The following is a 19,514-nucleotide window of genomic DNA, read 5'->3' as shown; positions in this document are numbered from 1 at the left end:
TCCTCCTGACTTCAGGGCTGATGCTCTATCCACAACTAGCTGCCCCTAAAATGTAGTTTCTTAATTCTGTTTCTCTTATCTTTTCTCCTCCCGCTCTCTTACCAAATTTTTGGTGACACTTCTGTTTTTCCTTCACTGTCTTTGTGTTCATGCCAATTTTAAAAATATGGGTGGGTCTGAGCTTTCCAGGAGAATAAATTGTATAAAGTTTTTCAAGCATAAAGATCCTGAGAAAAGGATTCTGGAGAAAAAACGGTAATCTTCCAATAATGGTATTCCTTCCAATAATGTGTCCCCATTGCATTTGCTTTTCATAAAAATATTCAAGAGCTAAAGACTAATGAGGGCTTCGTGGTGGCTCAGTGGATAGAATGCCTGACCAAGAGTCAGGAAAACTCTTCTTCCCAAGTTCAAATTTGGACCTTACAAGCTGTGTGATCCTGGATAAGTAACTTAATCCTATTTGCTTTAGTTTGCTCATCTATAAAATGAACTGGAGAAAGAAATGGTAACTCATTCCAGTGTCTTTCCCAACAAAACCCCTAATAGAGTCATACAGAGTTGAGCAGGGTGAAAAAAAGACTGAAAAACAAGAAGTGAGATTTGCAAAATAGAGGATTGCAAAATATTTTGCATACGTTATGTCCTTTCTCTAAAACATTTTCCAAGTCTCTACTTTTAAGGCTTATTTATTTATTTATCTCAGCCAATCAGAGCTCCATGGAACTTTGTTCATAGAATAGCAGTGGAAGTTTTAAGTTCTTCACTCCAGGCAAAAAATTTTAGCAAGGGTCCCTAACTATGCTGTGTTAATTGTAGACTGAATACTTCTGCATTAAACAGTAGTAGTCTTCTTCTTTAGAAGACCTCTATTATATTTTGTTTTATCAATATTTATCATTAAGCCTGGCAAAGAATTCAGCTTTATCTGCTCTCTGGTCATCTTCATGTCACCTGCAGTCTTGGGCTTATCACTCTAACTTTTACCCTGGGGCACTGTGCATCTTTTGGTGCATTTGTTCTTAATATCTAGCAAGACCCAGCCTCACTGACTGTACTGTTCTTTCCCCATCTTCATGACATGCTGACATGTGAGTTCTCCCTCAACCCCTTTTTACTACTTCTAACTTAGGAATATTTTACAAAATCAATGCTATCATACCTGAAATGGTGTCTATCAATCAAATGCCCAGTGATTCCTGTCAACTTATATACTACCTTATAAAGGATTTTATCGCTCATTAGTCCTTACTGTCTTATTTGTATTATTTGTTAGAATGCAGATTTCTTAAGTTCAAGGAGTATTTTGCTTTTGTGTTTATATATATCTTGTTTATTTAGCATAATATCTGGAAAGTAATAAATACTTAAATGCTTTCATTTATTATTTTATCCATTCGTTTCTCCTTGAAAGCAGAAAGAATGACAGGTCATTGGATTGTCTCTTCATTATCCTTAGCTTCACAAGAATATTTAAAATATTTTTAAAGTATTAAAATATTTTAGTATTTAAAAGAATGAATAAACTCCTTCTCTTCTCCCATTTCATACAAGAGTCACCATGTCCACGACCTATTTAAGTGCTACAGTGGATTGAATTCTGGATTTGGAATTGGGAAGATTTGAGTTTAAATTTGACTTCATATACTTACCAGTTGTGTGACCTTTGATAAATTACTTAACCTCTGTCTTTATCAGTTTACTAAATTGTAAAATAGGAATAATAATAGCATCTACCTGTTAAGGGACAGGTCAATTCTCTGAGAGCCTCCATAGTGTGAATCATAGCATCTGAAAGAGTTGCAGGGCAGCCTTTGCTGACACAGGTGTTGCAGACTGGGGATTCGATAAATTGGAGGCAGAAGGAAGAGGAGAGAGGTCAGACAATACAAGGGCCTCTCAGTCAGAGAGGTCAGAGAACAACTGCCTCTCAGTCTCCTTGTATCATCCTTTCAAAAGAGAAGATCTATTCTAAGTTGGATCTTCAGCAACCACTGTCAGGTGGCTCCGCTGTATTCTAACATCTACCTCCTAGGGTTGTTGTAAATATATTTGTAAAGCATTTATTAGTACAGTGTATAGAGGGCCAAGTGTATTTGAAAAAGTAATCTTGCAAGGTGTTAACTTGGTGGAATTGAGATGATTCTCTAGTTTACATTTTCTTAGTACTTGGTATAGTTCTACAAGTTGACACCTATTCTATAAGATTGACACCTATGATGATATACTTATAATAGAATATATGAGTTAAGAGATCTAGAAGGGAGACAGATTTGGAGATAGAGAAGACAGAAGACTGGAGGCTAGAGGACAGACTTGAAGATAAAGACCCTCTTGGTGGCTCTCCAGTCTCCTGCATTCCTCCATTGAAACCAGGGCCCTTCTGAAGGTCCCCCAGAAAGCTTGCTTGGCCCCAGGTGAAGGAAATAATAAAAACTTTGGATTTTATTCCTAATTCTTCTTGTGATTATTCTGCTGAAGTTAAGGCTCATTTGGAGGACTTCCAGAACATTACAACAGTGCTTAGAATAAAGTAGGTGTTATGTAAATGCTGTTATCATATTAACAATAATAATCATCATCATCCTTCTCTCATCCCCCCTAAAAACCAAAATAAGAAAAAAATTATCTCAAGAGAAACAAAAAATATGACATGATATATAATCACTCTAAATTGTGCCACTTCAAGACAAAATAATATATATTCAGAAATGTTCGTATAATGCTACCACTTCTGTATGTATTAATCCAGTAGAATGTAAGTTCTTTGAGAAAATATAGACACTATACCATTTTTGCCTCTGCGATTCCCCAACACCCAGATCAATGCCTTACAATCAATCAGTTATTAACATTTTATATAAACATGTGCACATGGCAATGTTTAGTGAATGTCTGTAGATTCAAAATAAATGAATTTTGTACCTCCCATCTTTCTAACAACCTATTCATTAAGGAGTGAAATACAGTACTTCAATTTTGATGCTAAAGGATTGTTATTAATTTTATTCTTCCTAACAGACAGATTTCAATGCCAGCACTTATCTTACTTTAGTTTCTTGCCATGTTGTTTGAAATCTTCAGGAAATGGTGCCCTACTGAGGTAATGCTAAATCTTTATGTGACATTTTGGGAAAAAAATTATTTCACTTCTATTAAAGACAATTAAATATCTGGAGTATGTGCTATACACTGGACATACAGAAATGAAATAATAGAAATCTGGAGAAAGAACCTAGAATTGTTTAAGGAAAAAAAATTAAAAGATACCACATTTAAGTCTATATAAAGGATAAGATTGTTGTCTTTGTTATTCAGAAATATGGAAATAGCTATGCAAATGGATTGGAAATGGATTGTGGTTATCTCTCAAGCTGTCTGGATATCATTGTGATTGTTGATTGGGAAGGAAGAAGGGACTGAAAATCCCTATCCTTGTCAGTAGTTGGAAAAGTGGAAAATGATTGGAAAAGTAATCAGTATTGCCCAAGTTAAGTTTCATTCTTTTGCTTTAAAAGTTTTTTTTTATGACATTTGTGTATAATGGTAGTAAGATTTGTTAGAAGAATGATTAAATCTGCCCTCTGCTAAGCATCAATAACTCTGCATGAATGGATTTTTTTTAAACCAACTTATTTTGCTGTAAGACCCACAAATACACTTTCATATAATTTCTACTTTTATTTTCAGGTCTTGGTTTCTGTCTTCCTATTGAGTAATTAAATACTTGTATTGATGTTCTTGGTGTATCAAGCTCAAATTCTGGTCATTTCAATTAGAGCCAAGTCTAGGTACTTATCTGGAGAATGGGCAAGAAATAAGCATTTATATAGGACTGATTATGTGCCTAATACTATGCAAAATTCTTTATAAATATTATCTCATTTGATCCTCACAACCTTGGGAGGTAGGTGCTATTATTATTTCTATTTTACATATGAGGAAACTGAAGTAGACAGAATTTAAATGACTTGCTCGAGTTGAATAATTAATAAGTATTTGGAAGTCAAATTTGAACTCAGGTCTTCCTGATTGACCCCAGGTCCAGGATTCTGTCCCTGTGCCATCAACTGCCTTTCGCTTGTTTTCAGATCAGAAAGAGGAAGCTCTTTATTTTGTTCTTTGTGTGAATTAATTTATCTTTTTATCTTTTTCTCAAAAACTAATTTGATTTAATTAGATTTTAAAGTAGGATGATCTTGAATTAGGTATGGGTGTTTTTGTTGTTTTGTTTTGTTGATATTTTAACAGACTTTGCTTTTTCACCTATTCTTTTTTTTTTTTTTTAATAATTGAAATTTTGTTAGCATGACAACTTTGTATTAATTGAAAATTTAAATTCTTAGGAAAAATTCCCCTTTGAACTAACCACATTTTACTCCTTGCTATATAATAAACATTTTAAATAAAATTTTAAAAATGGACTTCTAATATAAGCCCTGTACCTCGGATAGACTTTGTCCAGAAGTAGTGAATTCTCATTGACATCATAGGGATAGGATACTTAGAATTAGAAGGAAATTCAGAGATTACATAGTTTAGTTTCCTCGTTTTGCCAACAAGAAAACCAAAACTCAGAAAAGTAAAAGGACTTTTTGAAGGGTACTCTGGCAGTAAGTAGAATAGTTAGAATTTGAATTCTTATCTATATGTTTCCTCTACAGTGGCCTTTCTTTTAGCCCATGAACAGATAACCCCTTCTCAGAATTTTTACAGAAAATGTTTGACTTCCTTTTGATATTAAAATTTTGTTACTGAATTTTTTTGATAAGTTTAAAAAAAAGTTTCAATATGTTAGTGTATGACAAATGGTATAGTAGTAACAATGGTTTGTAAATGTTTTAAGGGTCAATTAGACTGTTACTCCAGTTGAATTTCTAAGTGAATACCTCATCTTTGGGGGGTAACCTGGCTGTTTTGAAGTTTAGTCCAGCCTCTTGAAGGTTCTGTCAGGCTAGAAAATCTAAAAGATCCTTTGACAGATACCATATTTGGTTTCTGAGGACCAACTTAACTAAGCTATGAGAATGTAATATGCAAAAGATTGGTCTCTGTGTGATGTCTATGAGTTGTATTATTGATGGAATTAACTACACTTAAGGAAGGTACTATATTTTAGTATTGAAGTTCTTTCTGTAGGCTAGACTCCTTTTTATTTTTAGTATTTAAAAAATATCAATTTAGGCAAAATAACACTTTTCATTATAGCTGCAAACAGTTTGATGGTTAATTGCCACATTTTGTTTTCTCATTAAATTATATTCTATGTAAAATCCTATTTCAAGAAACGTGGCAGACTAATTTTTTTTTTTGATAATAAATCTTGATTATACTTTGCACATATATGCACACACAGAATTTAAAATTTCATATACTCCTGTTTGGGTTTTTTTTTTTTTTTTTTTTTTTTTTTTTAATCTTAACAAACTTTAATTCAATCCACTTCTCTTTTTCTTTTTTCTTTTTTTTTTTTTTCTCATTTTCATCTCTTCCTTCCAGAAATGTTGCCTAATGTTTCTATTTAGGTTATACGGCTATTCAGACATTATGATTTAGATGTTCTCCCACTTTAACCTGTTCATTCTCTTGGCCTTAGCAATTTCTTCATTTTTGTCTTTCAGCTCTAGGGCCTCTAGTCTCTAATTACCCTCTTTTACCCACCACTCCCCCTACCAGTTAAGTTTTATTTTCACATCTGCATAATCTCCATCTACTTGCTTTTTGGCTCCCTCTTGTATTTCCTCCAATTGAGAAAGCAAGAAAAATACAACCTCCGTTATAAACATGTTTAGTCATGCAAAACAAACTTCCACATTGGCCATGTCCAAAAAATGTTTCACTTTATGCTGTGAATCTTATCTATTTCAGGAAGTGGGTAATTTGAGTATTTTTTACTTGTGGTCAGTCATTGTATTGATCAGTATTTTAGAGTTGTTTATCTTTAAAATACTGTTGTTATATAAAGTGTTTTCCTGGTTCTGCTCAATTCACTTTGAATCAGTTTATGAAAATCTTCTCAGGTTTCTCTGAAAGCATTCCCTACCATAATTTTTTTATAGGACAAAAGTATTCTATCCCATTCATACTTTTGTTCAGCCATTCCTCAGTTGATGGGCATTCCTTCAGTTTTGCCACTGTAAAAAGAGCTGATATAAATAGTATGGTATGTAAAGTAATAGTATTGCTGGATCAATGAATATGCTAATGCTATAATTCCAAATTCCTTTCCAGAATAGCTAGACCAGTTCACAGCTTCACCAACAGTGCATTAATATAATTTTTTCCAATAGGTCTTCCAGTATCTGTCATTTTTCTTTTTTGATGACCATGACAATCTGATAGGTGTGATGTGATGTGATTCCTCTGTGTTGTTTTAATTTGCATTTCTCAAGCACTAGTCATGTTAATTTCCCCCCCCCCCATTTTTCTTCTCCTTTTCCCTTTAAAGAATAATTAACAATTAAAAAAAATTCTATTTTCTCTAAACTGACATTTTAGAAGTATTGAACAGACTCTGGAGCTACTTTTCCAACCCTCACGTGAATTGGTAGGTTGGAGTGGTTTGTTATATCTCCCCTCATAATTCTTAGGAGCCCATAGGAGTTGGGGGACATGTTCTTAGTTAGTATTGTAACTCATGAGCTCATACCAGTGTTCTTTCTCTTTTGATTATCATTTGATGTCAATTGGCTGAATAGATTTAATTACCTTTTGGAAAGGGTTATTTAGTAAGGTGATTATAGTAAAAACAATTGATATAAAACACTTCTCTCAAAGTCTCTAGTAAGCTCTGTCTTTATAAGACATGTGGCTTTCAGGAGAAAATGATGAGCTTAGAGTTCTCCTTAAGAACCGTATGCATAGTTTCTTCCTTGGATCTTTGTGGAGTCTCAAAGCCACTTTTTCATTAGTGTGTTTTATTTATTTGTTCTCAGTTCCTAAGGCAAATGTTTTTTCTAGCTATCACTATTCTGGGGATGTTGCTAAGATATTGAAAAGAAGTCCACATTCTCCAACCTTGCAAAGTTCACTACCCATGAGATGGGGAGAAGATTAAGGCTAACCTACCGACTCACAAGCAATTTCTTCTCAGGGGCTAAAATGGAACAATTTGTCTCTGTTTCTGGACACTTTAATGCTTTCTCTCTTTAGTTCTTCCATTCAGTCCTGTACATCAGAGGGATCGAACTTTTATTCAGCAAAACTTCCAACTGCAGAACCACATTAAATTTAAAGTGATTCATGGACCCACACTTAACACCACATACTAAGATAAGATCAAAATGGGTCCATGATTTAGGCATAAAAAACGATATCATAAATAAATTAGAGGAACATAGGATAGCTTACCTCTCAGACTTGTAGAGGAGGAAGGAATTTGTGTCCAAAGGAGAACTAGAGATCATTATTGATTACAAAATAGAAAATTTTGATTACATCAAATTAGAAAGTTTTTGTTCAAACAAAACTAATGCAAACAAGATTAGAAGGGAAATAACAAATTGGGAAAAAATATTTTTACAGTTAAAGGTTCTGATAAAGGCCTCATTTCCAAAATATACAGAGAATTGACTTTAATTTATAAGAAATCAAGCCATTCTTCAATTGATAAATGGTCAAAGGATATGAACAGACAATTTTCAGATGAAATTGAACCTACTTCCACTCATATGAAAGTGTTCCAAATCACTATTGATCAGAGAAATGCAAATTAAGACAACTTTGAGATACCACTACACACCTGTCAGATTGGCTGAGATGACAGGAACAAATAATGATGAATGTTGGAGGGGCTGTGGGAAAACTGGGACTACTGATGCATTTTTGGTGGAGTTGTGAAAGAATCCAACCATTCTGGAGAGCAATCTGGAATTATGCCCAAAAAGTTATCAAACTGTGCATACCCTTTGATCCAGCAGTGCTACTACTGGGCTTATATCCCAAAGAAATACTAAAGAAGGGAAAGAGTCCTGTATGTGCCAAAATGTTTGTGGCAGCCTTTTTTGTAGTGTCTAGAAACTGAAAAATGAATGGATGCCCATCAACTGGAGAATGGTTGGGTAAATTATGGTATATGAATGTTATGGAATATTATTGTTCTGGAAGAAATGAGCAACAGGATGAATACAGAGAGGCTTGGAGAGATTTACATCAACTGATGCTGAGTGAAATGAGCAGAACTAGGAGATCATTATACACTTCAACAACAATACTATATCAGGATGTATTCTGATGGAAGTGGATATCCTCAATATAGAGAAGAGCTAATCCAATTCCAATTGATCAGTGATGGACAGAATCAGCTACACCCAGAGCAGGAACACTGGGAAATGAGTGTAAACTGTTAGCATTCTTTGTTTTTCTCCCCAGGTTATTTTTACCTTCTGAATCCAATGCTTCCTTTGCAACAACAACAACAAAATTCGGTTCTGCACATATATATTGTACCTAGGATATACTATAACATATTTAATATGTATGGGAATGCCTGCCATCTAGGGGAGGGGATGGAGGGAAGGAGGGGAAAAATTCGGAACAGAAGGGAGTACAAGGGATAATGCTGTAAAAAATTACCTATGCATATGTACTGTCAAAAATGTTATTATAAAATTAATTTAAAAAATTAAAGTGATTAGGAAATGTTTAACAAAATAAAGAAGATGCAATACAACATAGTGTTAATTCTTTATTTTTTTCAGTCAATATGCTCCCTTTAGGGTTCTATTTCTGTATACTACCCTCCCCAGTTTCTGTGCCATACTCTCCTACTAATCCATAGAGATTCCAAGGGAAAGTGGGTTCAAGCTTGGAGAGCTTTACTGTATTTATCTTTCATCATGTCATTTTCTCAGTTGGCACATCTTTTTTCTTTCACTTCATTGTCCACCATTTAAAATCACACTTTTTTTCTATTTAGCCAGAAGTGAGCATTTCCTACCTCCCATCCTTAACCCCACTAACAGTCTTCTCCCTCTAGTGACATTCATTTATATTTTAATTGTTACTATTCCTTAAACAAACATCTATTAAGTATTTACTATGTGTTATGCTGTGGGGAGATAGAACTATGAATAAGATAATGTCCTTTCCTACAAGGAACATAGGGTATAATGTTATTTATGTGCTCCTCTTATCAGCTTTTCTATTTAGTTTGTAAGTTCCTTGAGAAAACAGTTCCTTGATCTCTTAGTGTGTTGTACTTAGAAACTCAAATTGCTTGAATGATCAAAAAGGAACTGACAAAACTATTTTTTTTTTACTAATATTTTATATAACTTAGATGAGCAAAAACCCATTATTATTATGGGTCATCTGTTGAGACATGGAAATATTCTTGTTGTAATGGTATTCCTTAGAATAGGATTCTTCCTGCATTTTATGCATTTATGTAACACTGTCTGGCTAGTGAGCATGTTTATTTGTCTATATAGCACAGTAATTGTTTCATTTCTGCAAGAAATACTCTGTATCATTTTATAGCTCAGAATCTTTTGCTAGTACTATAATGTAATTGAATGCTCACTGAACCAAAGCTCTATTATTTTCAGTATCTTTCTGATTTTTTTTTTTTTTTTGTGGTTTCTGCAAATGATCCAAGTTTTTATTCTTTTAGTGCTTTTCATCTGAGAATCCCTGAAAGGGGGGGGGGGTTAGTTAAGGTTGGAGATATTTCAGATTAGTAACTATCAATACCCATTTTTGTGGATAAAAAAACTGAGACAGTGTAAGATATGACCTTCATAGCTATGTAAGATATTGGATAAATGAAAGTTTACTCCAAAATTTTGGCTTTCAAATTCTTCTTATCAGGAAACTGAGTGTGTGAATTTTCCAGTACAGGCTTACTTTATAGTGACACTTCAATCCTGTAGTTTTTCTTTCTGTTAAAAATTGTCAGCTTGCTATATTTTAAGCAATGGTGGCAAATCCAACTTTACATTGTAGTAGTGAATGGGATATGATGGACCCCATGTATTCACATTGAGTTATATCTCCCACTTAAAAAAATAAGAGCTCTTTTTTTTTTTTTTCTGGCATAAAAGCAACTCAAATGAAAATGAATAGTCTCTTCTCCTCTTTAAATTATAATTGACAGGTGCTTTTTAATTGGACTTGTTTGAGTTAATAGGTACATCATGAAATAATTAAGAATTGTATTTTTTACAGAAAAGGATCTTTGATAATATGCTTCCTTAAAACTAATATGAGCAGATTTCTCAGTGATAACCAAAAATTTGTATACTTTTATTCATAGAGTAGATCTATAATTTTATTGTGAAGATATTTTAATAAGAATATATTTTCACGGCTTATTAGCCAAGGAATTACATTCATTTGGAGGCAGTGTTGTATAAAGCAGACACCAAGGATTGCTAGAGAAGTGTGTCTGTTTCTCTAGATAATGGTTATGAATTTCTTTTAGCAATTTCCCTTGACACTCTACCAGGTAAAAACCAAATGTCCAATTCTATTGGCTAATGCGGACTTATTTTGAATCTTGATATCCTTTTTTGATGGTCTGGTTTGTCCTTTTCCTCAGCTTATCTTCATTTCCTGCTTTTTGAACATTCCAGCGTAAAGAGAAAATAGACCTTATTTTTACTGGTTAGATATGGGTAATCATGGAATATTAGTGTGCAGATGGAGCTCAGGGTTATTGTTTTATTTTAGCCCATTTCCCATTTTATAGATGAAGACACTTTTGCTCTTGGGGATTAAATGATTTGTCCAAGGTCACATGCTTAGTGTATGAAGTTAGGATTTGTACTCAGGTCTCCTGCCTCTCAGCCTTATGGGTTGTGTGTTTTGGATATTGTAAAGAATTGATAGCTTTCAGTTAAATTTATCCTGATTGATTTATGGATTTTGTTTGTGAATTCAAACCTTTATCATCCTTGTTTTACTATATAGGTTTCCTCCTGTAAAAAATGTGTTTAGTAATATAATACGATTTTGGGACTTGGAGGGAGCTCCAGAGATTATGAGCTTATAGGATTTAGATAGCTTTGAGATCTTCTAGTCTAGTACCTTAATTTTACAAATAAGTAAACCTAAAGTGAAAGAGTGAAATGTTCCAAGATAATATAGTTAGGAGCACAGGCAGAGTTCAGATATATCTTCCAGTAGGACATTCTTAGGTTGCAGTGTTAGATAGAGTCTATGAAGATATGTATAAATAAATGTTAAGTCTTACAATTGGGCTCAAAAAATCTCACATTCATGGTAGCAGTTTGAATGAAAAGATGAGGTGGGATAGCAAAGGCCATTATGAGCCAACAATGTCACACTGCAGCCAGAGAAGCTACTGTGATCTTAAATTGTATGAAGAGAAGGGTTGAGTTCAAAACTAGGATGGTAATAGTCCAACATCATTCATTGGGAACTTGTCATCTTACTAAAAAATGAGACCCACCAGAACCCTTAGAAATGACTTTTTTTCTTTTTCTTGGCAATTGTTCTTAGATATATAATTTAACTGTCTAAACTCCATTTTCTGCTTTTCAGTTAAAATGTAGATAGAATTTCTTTACATTTTTCTTAATAAAAGAAATGAAGAATTTTAAACCTTTTTTGTCATGTTTGTAATAAAAAAATTTAAATTGTACTCATTCCTATATTTTTTCATTGCCTTTCTCTGTAATTCTATTCTACTAATTTTTTTTTTAATGTGAATTTCTAAAGAGAAACTCAAAAACATGCAACCTATTCTAAGGGCAGTAGGAATATTATGTAACTTATTTTTTTGTCCAATTACAGTCAAACCTTTTTAAAAATTGACACATTACTGATTTGAGGTCATGTTTTTTTTTTTTCTTACCATATACCTATGCTTCACATGTCAATTTCCTGTCATGTAGCACATTTAGGAAAGTTGTTTCTCACCATCTTCTTCAAGCCAAGTGCTATTATTTCCTTAAGGTATTTTTTTTTTTCCTCTCAAGTTATTTTATTTTACTTGACAGCCATGTAAGATGTAAGGCATTAAAAGTTCTGGGAGAAGGTATGGCTTTGTAAACTTGAGCAAATAATTTTCCTTTTCTACTCAGTTTATTTGTGAGATGAAGATAATATTTGATTCTCCTTTAAGTCAATTGTAATAAAAATGTATAAGATAATATAATACTAATTTCTAGTTATCTTCCCTGTTTTCTATCTTTGGAGATTATTTGTGAACAATCTAGTGTTGTTCCATGCTGCTTATAAAGAACACAATCCATAAGAGTTTTTGATTTGATTCATCTGTGCCACACCAGCAGATCAAGGACCTTGATTTAGTTGTGTTAATTATCTGCCATTTTTGATGACTCTTGCTAGTAAATGGAATTATAATTGAGACACTAAGGTAAATGATACTTTGAAATATTAGACAAAAGGTGCAATATGTATTCTAAAGAACAGAGGTCTTGTAAATTCTGTACATTTTACTTAATAAGAGTTTTAACTTTTTTGTGTGTTTAATCACAAGCTTATTTTATATTTAAGAGTTTAAGAATTACTTTTGAAATATGGTCTTTGATTAGTGTCATGACCTGAGAGTGAGGTTGGTAGGAATAGGTTAGTCAGTCAGTCAGTAGGTATTTATTAAGCATTACTATATACCAGGCATTGTACTAAACGTGTGTGTGGGAGAATACAAAGAAATAAACTGCTACAAGGAGGATAGGCTAGTGGAATGTTTAGCATTTATAAAAATAATCTGAAAAGAGAAGGCATTGAATTGACTCTTGAAGGAAGATTGGGAAACTGAGAGATGAATGTGAATAGGTGGGGCATTCTAGGCCTGAAGGACAGCCAGTCCAAAGACACCAAGCTGGGAGATGAGAGTGCTGATGTGTCATGTATGAGGAAATGTAAGCAGGTCAATGTCACTGGATCATAGTGTCCCAGAGGGATAGCTAGACAGCACAAATTGCTAGACAGCACAGTGGTTAGAGTTCCAGGCCTGGGATCAAGAATACTCATTTTCTTTAGTTCAAATCTGACTTTAGACACTAGCTGTGTGACCCCTGCTCACTTAACCCTATTGGCTCAATAGCTTTATTTGAAGAAATGAGCTGGAGAAGGAAATGGCAAACCAGTCCAATATCTTTGTCAAGAAAACCAGAAAGAGTTATGAAGAGCCGGAAACAACTGAAACAACTAAAGAACAATATCAAGTCCAAAAACAGTCTTTGAGATCAGAATTCACAGTAGCTTCTAATAGTGCATTTATATTCCATCTTATCAACTTTCAAATAGGGATTTCATTAATGCTTAATTCTGTTAAGTTTTTCAGTATACCAATTCTGCCTCCTCATGCACTGTCATATCTGTCTGACTTACTTCCTTAATTTTGTCATCTAGAATTATTTTCCTTCCAACCCAGAATGAATTGATGTGAACATGCATGGAAGGGAGGGGAGGATTTACATCTTTATTTCAATATAATTTTTTCTTTTGTAGTCCTATGGCTTACATATTATGCATTTGAAAATGAATCATAATAATCCCAAAGGTCTCCATGACATTAAAAAAATAAGGGCCCCTATTCTACTCCCACACTTTTATTCACATCTCAATCAGTCTCCTGTAGTCTGGCCTTAAAAATCTGAAAACCTAACAATTGATTTATCTGTTCTTGATACATACACTTATACATATACACCCTTCCAAATACTTTATGAGCCAGTGACATTGACCTCCTTGGTGTTCCTAGCATTGGACCCTCAAACTCATGACTGTATTTTTACTTGTCCTCCATGTCTGAAACAGCTCCCTTATCATCCCTGCCTCCTGGCTTCTATGGTTTCCTTTAAGCCTCAGCTAAAATGCTGCCACAATAAACCTTTCTCACAACTTTTAAATTTCTCTGAGATTATTTCCAATATTTTGTACATAGTTTTTTGCATGTTTTCTAGTGTTTACACTGAACTCTTTAAGAGCAGGAATTGGTTTTTGTCATTCTTTGTGTCCTCAGCATTTGGCACAGTGCTTGGCACATAGTAGATAATTTAATAAATACTTGTGGATTTGCCTTGACTGGGCAAGTTTTACTGAAGAAAATCCCATAAATATAATCTTAGCTAGTTCTTCTTTGCTTATAAAATTTCACAGTTGAAGGAGCCTTAGAAATATTTTATCTATTCTTTCTACTTGAGGCATAGGTTTCTTCCCCAGAATTTGTGACAAATGGCTCATTAGCTTTTACTTTAAATACCTTCAGTAATAAGGAGTTCATTACCTCTGGTGGCAAACTGTCCCATTTTCAGAAAACTTTTATTTTTAAAGAAGTTCTTCCTTACATTTAAGGTAAATTTCTCTTTCTTTTCTTCCCTCCCTCCCTCCTTCCCTCTCTCTCTTCTTTTCTCCTTCTTTCTCTCCTTTTCTCTCACTCTCCTTCCTTCCCTCCTTCCTTTCTTCCCTTTCTTTCTTCTCCTTTCCTCCCTCTCTTTCCCTTTCTTCCTCCCTCCTTCCCTTTCTCCCTCCCACATTGGTCCTGGTTCCCTACTCTGTAGCCAACCAGAATACAAATTAAACTTCTTGACCATAAAAGCCTTTGAAATATTTGAAGACCATTAAAGAACTCCCAATGTTGTCTTTTCCCAGGCTGAACATTTCCTTCAGCCAGTGTTCACACAATATAATTTTGAATTTTCATGGTGTTAATGGTGAAATTCCTTGATTTTGTCAGGGTTATTTTGTGGTGTAGTGTAGTAAATATAGAGCTGGCCTCCAAGCCAGAGCTGAAAAGCTAAGGTCTAACTCTGACACATGATGATCATGTGACTTTAGGCAAATCATCCTTTCAGGAAATGATTCGTGGGTGTGGGGTTGGGTGCTGGAGTGGAAAGGTTACATACAGCTAACACAATGTGCTAGAAACTGTGATAAAACCCAGGAATACAAGTGATAAGAGAACAGCTCCTACTCTCAAGGAGCTTATATTTTAATTAAAAAAAAAAAAACAACATACATAAGAACGTAGAAATGGGTATTTTGGATTGGGAAGTCACAGGGTTGGGGAGTAGAGTAGGGTAATTGATTGACATGTTTTTTTCAGAGAATAGTAATATCAATTTGATTACTGTTTCCAGAGCTAGAGGTAGAAGAAGATAAGGAGATGGGATGAAAAAGAGGGGGAATGATATAAAAATAATCAGTCTAGCTTGAAATATTTTTGGCGAACTCTCACTAATTTGATATTGCCCACCTGGGCCTTCAGGTAGGTATCAGATTGATGACTATAAGACCATATGCAGAGAAGATGCCCTGCTGAAAGGAATTTCATTATCTAGGACTCCCCTGCAGTAATGAAATCATAAATCCTGGCCTTATACTTACTCCTAAAAATATTTCATCCCAAAAGGAACACTGCTCCATTCTTTATTGTTTACTATACTTCTGTTAATGCAGCCAAAGATTACAATAGGTTTTTTTGGACAGTCGTTGCATGCTAGTTGACTGCAAATCCTCTAAGGTTGTCTTTTACCTTTTTATAGATCTCCTGCTGCCTGATCTTTCTAGTTGCTTCTTTTGAATAAGATTTTATATTTATCCCTATCAAATGTCATCTTCTTATATACAGCCTATCATTCCTATAGGATGGATAATAACCTTTCTTGGGCAAGCATGATATATTTTTGTTCTTATTTTCAACATTGTGGAAAGAGTCCTTTCATAAAAAAGCTTTTCAGCAAAAATTATGCATTTGAGTCTTAATACCTCTACTAACTGAATAACTCACCTTACATAAACTACTTATTCTCTGTAAGCCTCAATTTTCTAAATTAATTGAGTATAGGCAATTACCAAGTACTATATCAGTTTTAATGTGATAGTACCAGATACTTGATTGTGATTCCTTCTGATCTTCCTTTTCTCTTCCCTGTTTAATTGTTTAATCTTTCATCTGTTAATTCATTTTTCTTAATTTTTTTTTGCTTAATTATTACTACCTTCCCTATTTTCCCCCTCTTCTACCTTAGAACATTATCATCTCTACCAATCTCTTATAAATAAATTAGTGGTGTTGTTCAATTGTTTTCAGTTGTATCTGACTTTTTATGACCCTATTTGGCATTTTCTTTGCAAAGATTCTGGAGTGGTTTTCCGTTTTTTTCTCCAGCTCATTTTATAGATGAGGAAACTGAGTTAATTGACTTTCAGAAGCTCACGAAGCTGTTAAGTGTCTCACTACATATTTGAACTCAGAAAAATTAGTTTCCTGCCTTCAGGCCTGATTCACTATCTATTGCATTACCTAGTTTCCCTTAAACAGACAATGAGTACAGTGAGGCAAAATAAACTCACACATAGGATTTCTTTGAAAATATATGAAAATTTATGGCACATTCTGTGCCTACTATCTATCACCTCTCTACCAAAAGGTAGGAAGTACTTTTCATCATTAGTCTTCTAGAGTCAAGAATGATCATTGCATTCATTGGAGTGCGTAAGCTTTCCCAAAGTTTTTGTTTTTTATCGTTGCAGTCAGTGTGTGAATTATTCTCTTGATTTTACTCACTTCACTCTGCATCAGTTCATACAAATTTTCTTTTAGGTTTTTCTCAAACCAACAGTTTTGACATTTATTATGATACAGTTTATACCACCATTTCTCCAAATGATGGGTATCTTTGTTTCTGGTGATTTTCAATAAGAAAAAGTGATACTACGAGCATTTTGTACATTTGGATCCTTCACCTCTTAAATTACTTCAATCACTTTGAGGTATAAGCTTTATAATAATACTGGGCTAAAGGGCATAAACCATTTAAGAAATTTATAAATTGGTGACCATTACTAATGCTGAGGTTTTTATGTGAAATACCATATAATTTTGAATTTCCATTTCCAGAATTTTCTGTTTTTACTTGAAGCAATTTACGTAGTTTAGATAAAAATCTCAATATTTTCATATGTGTGTATGTGTGTGTGTTTTTATCCTAGTCATTCCTACGTTGGTCAAGATTACAATGCACAAGCAAATATGGGGAAAATTTCACTGGATCAACTTGATTCTGTGAGTATCATAGCCTTTAGAATCTGAGTCATTTTCCATATAAATCAATCAATTAATAAACATTTGCTAAGTGTCTACTATGTGCTAGATATTGTGCTCAGTTCTGGAAATATAAAAAATAGGCAATTCTCTAATAAAAGGATTAGTTTTTGTAAGAATATATTTAGAGTAATTCCATCAAAAAGAAATGTTTTTCCAAAAGTCTTCAAGATGATTAAATTTCTTATATCTGGTAAGTGGGGTTTTTCTTATAGTGAGGGAAAAATGTAAATATATGAGGAGTACATAGAGATAGTCTTAAACTGAGGAGACTATTGTTCAAGACCCAGTCTTTGATATACCTCTTTGTGATCCTGTGCAAAGTCCCTTCATCTTTAAGTACCTTAGTAAGACTATATTTACATTGCCAAACAGTTGTTGATCTGCATTTGTAGTGGGAGTTTCCTTATTAGGAATCTCTTGTACTAATGAAATCACACATCTGAATAAAATAAATAAAAATAGAAACAAATAAATAGATATAAATAATAAAACAGAAAAGAGCAATTTAAGTGGTATTCTTCAAATAAAATTTCCTTAAGATATGGTAGGTAAATGGTATTTGAATTTAACCAAAAATTTTATATATTTGGATAAAAAGAAATAGTAAACATATAGCTTTAGAATGCTACTATAGTAGAATGCATTTTAGTCAAACTACAATAGTTTTATAGACACATAGACTATTTCTTAGATTTATAGAGCTAAAAGACCTCAAAAACTCAACCCACCTCATATCTAAGGAAGCAAGGTTTTCTGACATAATGAATGAGTTCAGTAAGAATCTTCATAGATATGTGTTCTTTCTAGGAAGAAGTCCATTCATACACCTTGAATTAATTATTCTTATCCTACTCTACCCCCTAAGAAGAAAAGAAAAAAAAAAAAAAAACAACTAGAAATAAATCTCAGGAACAGAATAATTAATTAATTAAACAAATATCTTGGGAATTATCATATATTAATTAGGTTTATTTCTAAAAATATAGTGAGTTTTAAGTGATAGGGAATTAAACTGAATCATAATGAAGGGAGCCACATAAGAAAAAAATTATGAATACTTATAAAAATGAACCTGAGTTCACTTCTAACCAGTTGCCCTCAAATACTGTAATGAAATACTTACTTTTAAGATTCCTGAAAATAGAAATAGGATTGATTATCAACCTCAAACAAGTTCCAACTTGTCCATCCTTTAATCTCTTGAAACAACTATTTCATCAGTCTCACACCTTTGTGAGGCTTTTGCCTGTTTTATATCACTGATTGAAAGACCTGTAGCTTCATCTCTAGTTCTTTTTGAAAGGAAAAGATAGCCCTTTAAAGTAAAGAAATTGAGCTGGGTATGTATTAATTTTATTGTCAGATGCTTTTTTTATGTGTTTTTATACTCAAAGAGGCACTTTTTTTTTTTTCATTTGTGGGCAAAATGCCATCCTAATCTTGCTTTTTTATTCAATTTTGTATAATCCATTAAAAAGGAATAGATTTGACTGTTGAAACTAAGATAGTATGACTTAGAGTGACATTTTTTTTTTTTTTTTAGAAAATCCAGTGGTCTTTTTGGCTCCAGATGTGAGATCGGCCTACATTGTTATGTTGGTTGTCTTTGTATTTTCATTTTCATTTTCTCTAGCTGTTTTTTTCCCTTTTCTTTATTAATTTTTTTATTAAAGCTTTTTATTTATAAAACATATGCATGGGCAGTTTTTCAACATTGACCCTTGCAAAACCTTGTGTTTCAAATTTTCCCCTCCTTCCTCTCATCCCCTCCCCTAAATGGCAGGTAATCCAATACATGTTTATATGTTAAATCCAGTTATGTTAAATCCAGTATATGTAATACATATTTATACAATTATCTTGCTGAACAAGAAAAATTAGATCAAGAAGGAAAAAAAAAACCTGAGAAAGGAAACAAAACGCAAGCAAAAACAACAGAAAGAGTGACAATGCTATGTTGTGGTGCACATTCAATTCCCACAATCCTCTCTCTGATGGCTCTCTTCATCACAAGATTATTGAAATTGGTCTGAATCATCTCATTGTTGGAAAGAGCCACATCCATCTATCTAGCTGTTTTTGTTTAGTTTTAACTGTATGGCTCTGATTAGAAACCATTTAGAAAATATATGTTTTATCAATAATCATAGTGATTCTTTAGTGTGTCTCTTTAGTTTTTAGTTTTTCCAAGTAGAATGGATTTATAATTATTGTAGATAAATATTAAAAGTCACATAGTTAAACTGCCTCATAGCCATAAATAATTTTCCTTACAGCTTGCAGTGAAATCATTTCCACTTTGTATGCGTCAGTTGCATAAAGCTTTGCGAGAACATCATCATCTTCGGCATGGTGGCCGAATGCAATACGGTCTTTTCCTGAAGGGCATTGGCTTAACACTTGAACAAGCTTTGCAATTCTGGAAGCTGGAATTTATCAAAGGGAAAGTGGATACAGACAAGGTAAATTT

The 19,514-nt window shown here is 33.4% G+C and overlaps 1 protein-coding gene across 3 annotated transcripts in view; it reads left to right on the top strand.

Annotated features, from left to right (window-relative positions):
- PRIM2 (DNA primase subunit 2) overlaps positions 1-19,514 on the top strand; it is a 377,081-nt gene that overhangs the window by 221,161 nt on the left and 136,406 nt on the right. For all 3 annotated transcript variants that reach the window (XM_074310600.1, XM_074310602.1, XM_074310601.1), the window contains exons 9-10: positions 16,930-17,002; positions 19,321-19,506. In XM_074310600.1, the coding sequence (XP_074166701.1) occupies positions 16,930-17,002; positions 19,321-19,506 (259 nt within the window). The remainder of the gene's footprint in view (positions 1-16,929; positions 17,003-19,320; positions 19,507-19,514) is intronic.

The sequence above is a fragment of the Sminthopsis crassicaudata genome, chromosome 4, assembly GCF_048593235.1.
Source record: "Sminthopsis crassicaudata isolate SCR6 chromosome 4, ASM4859323v1, whole genome shotgun sequence".
Taxonomy (NCBI): domain Eukaryota; kingdom Metazoa; phylum Chordata; class Mammalia; order Dasyuromorphia; family Dasyuridae; genus Sminthopsis; species Sminthopsis crassicaudata.
This window is presented reverse-complemented; position numbering and strand designations above follow the sequence as displayed.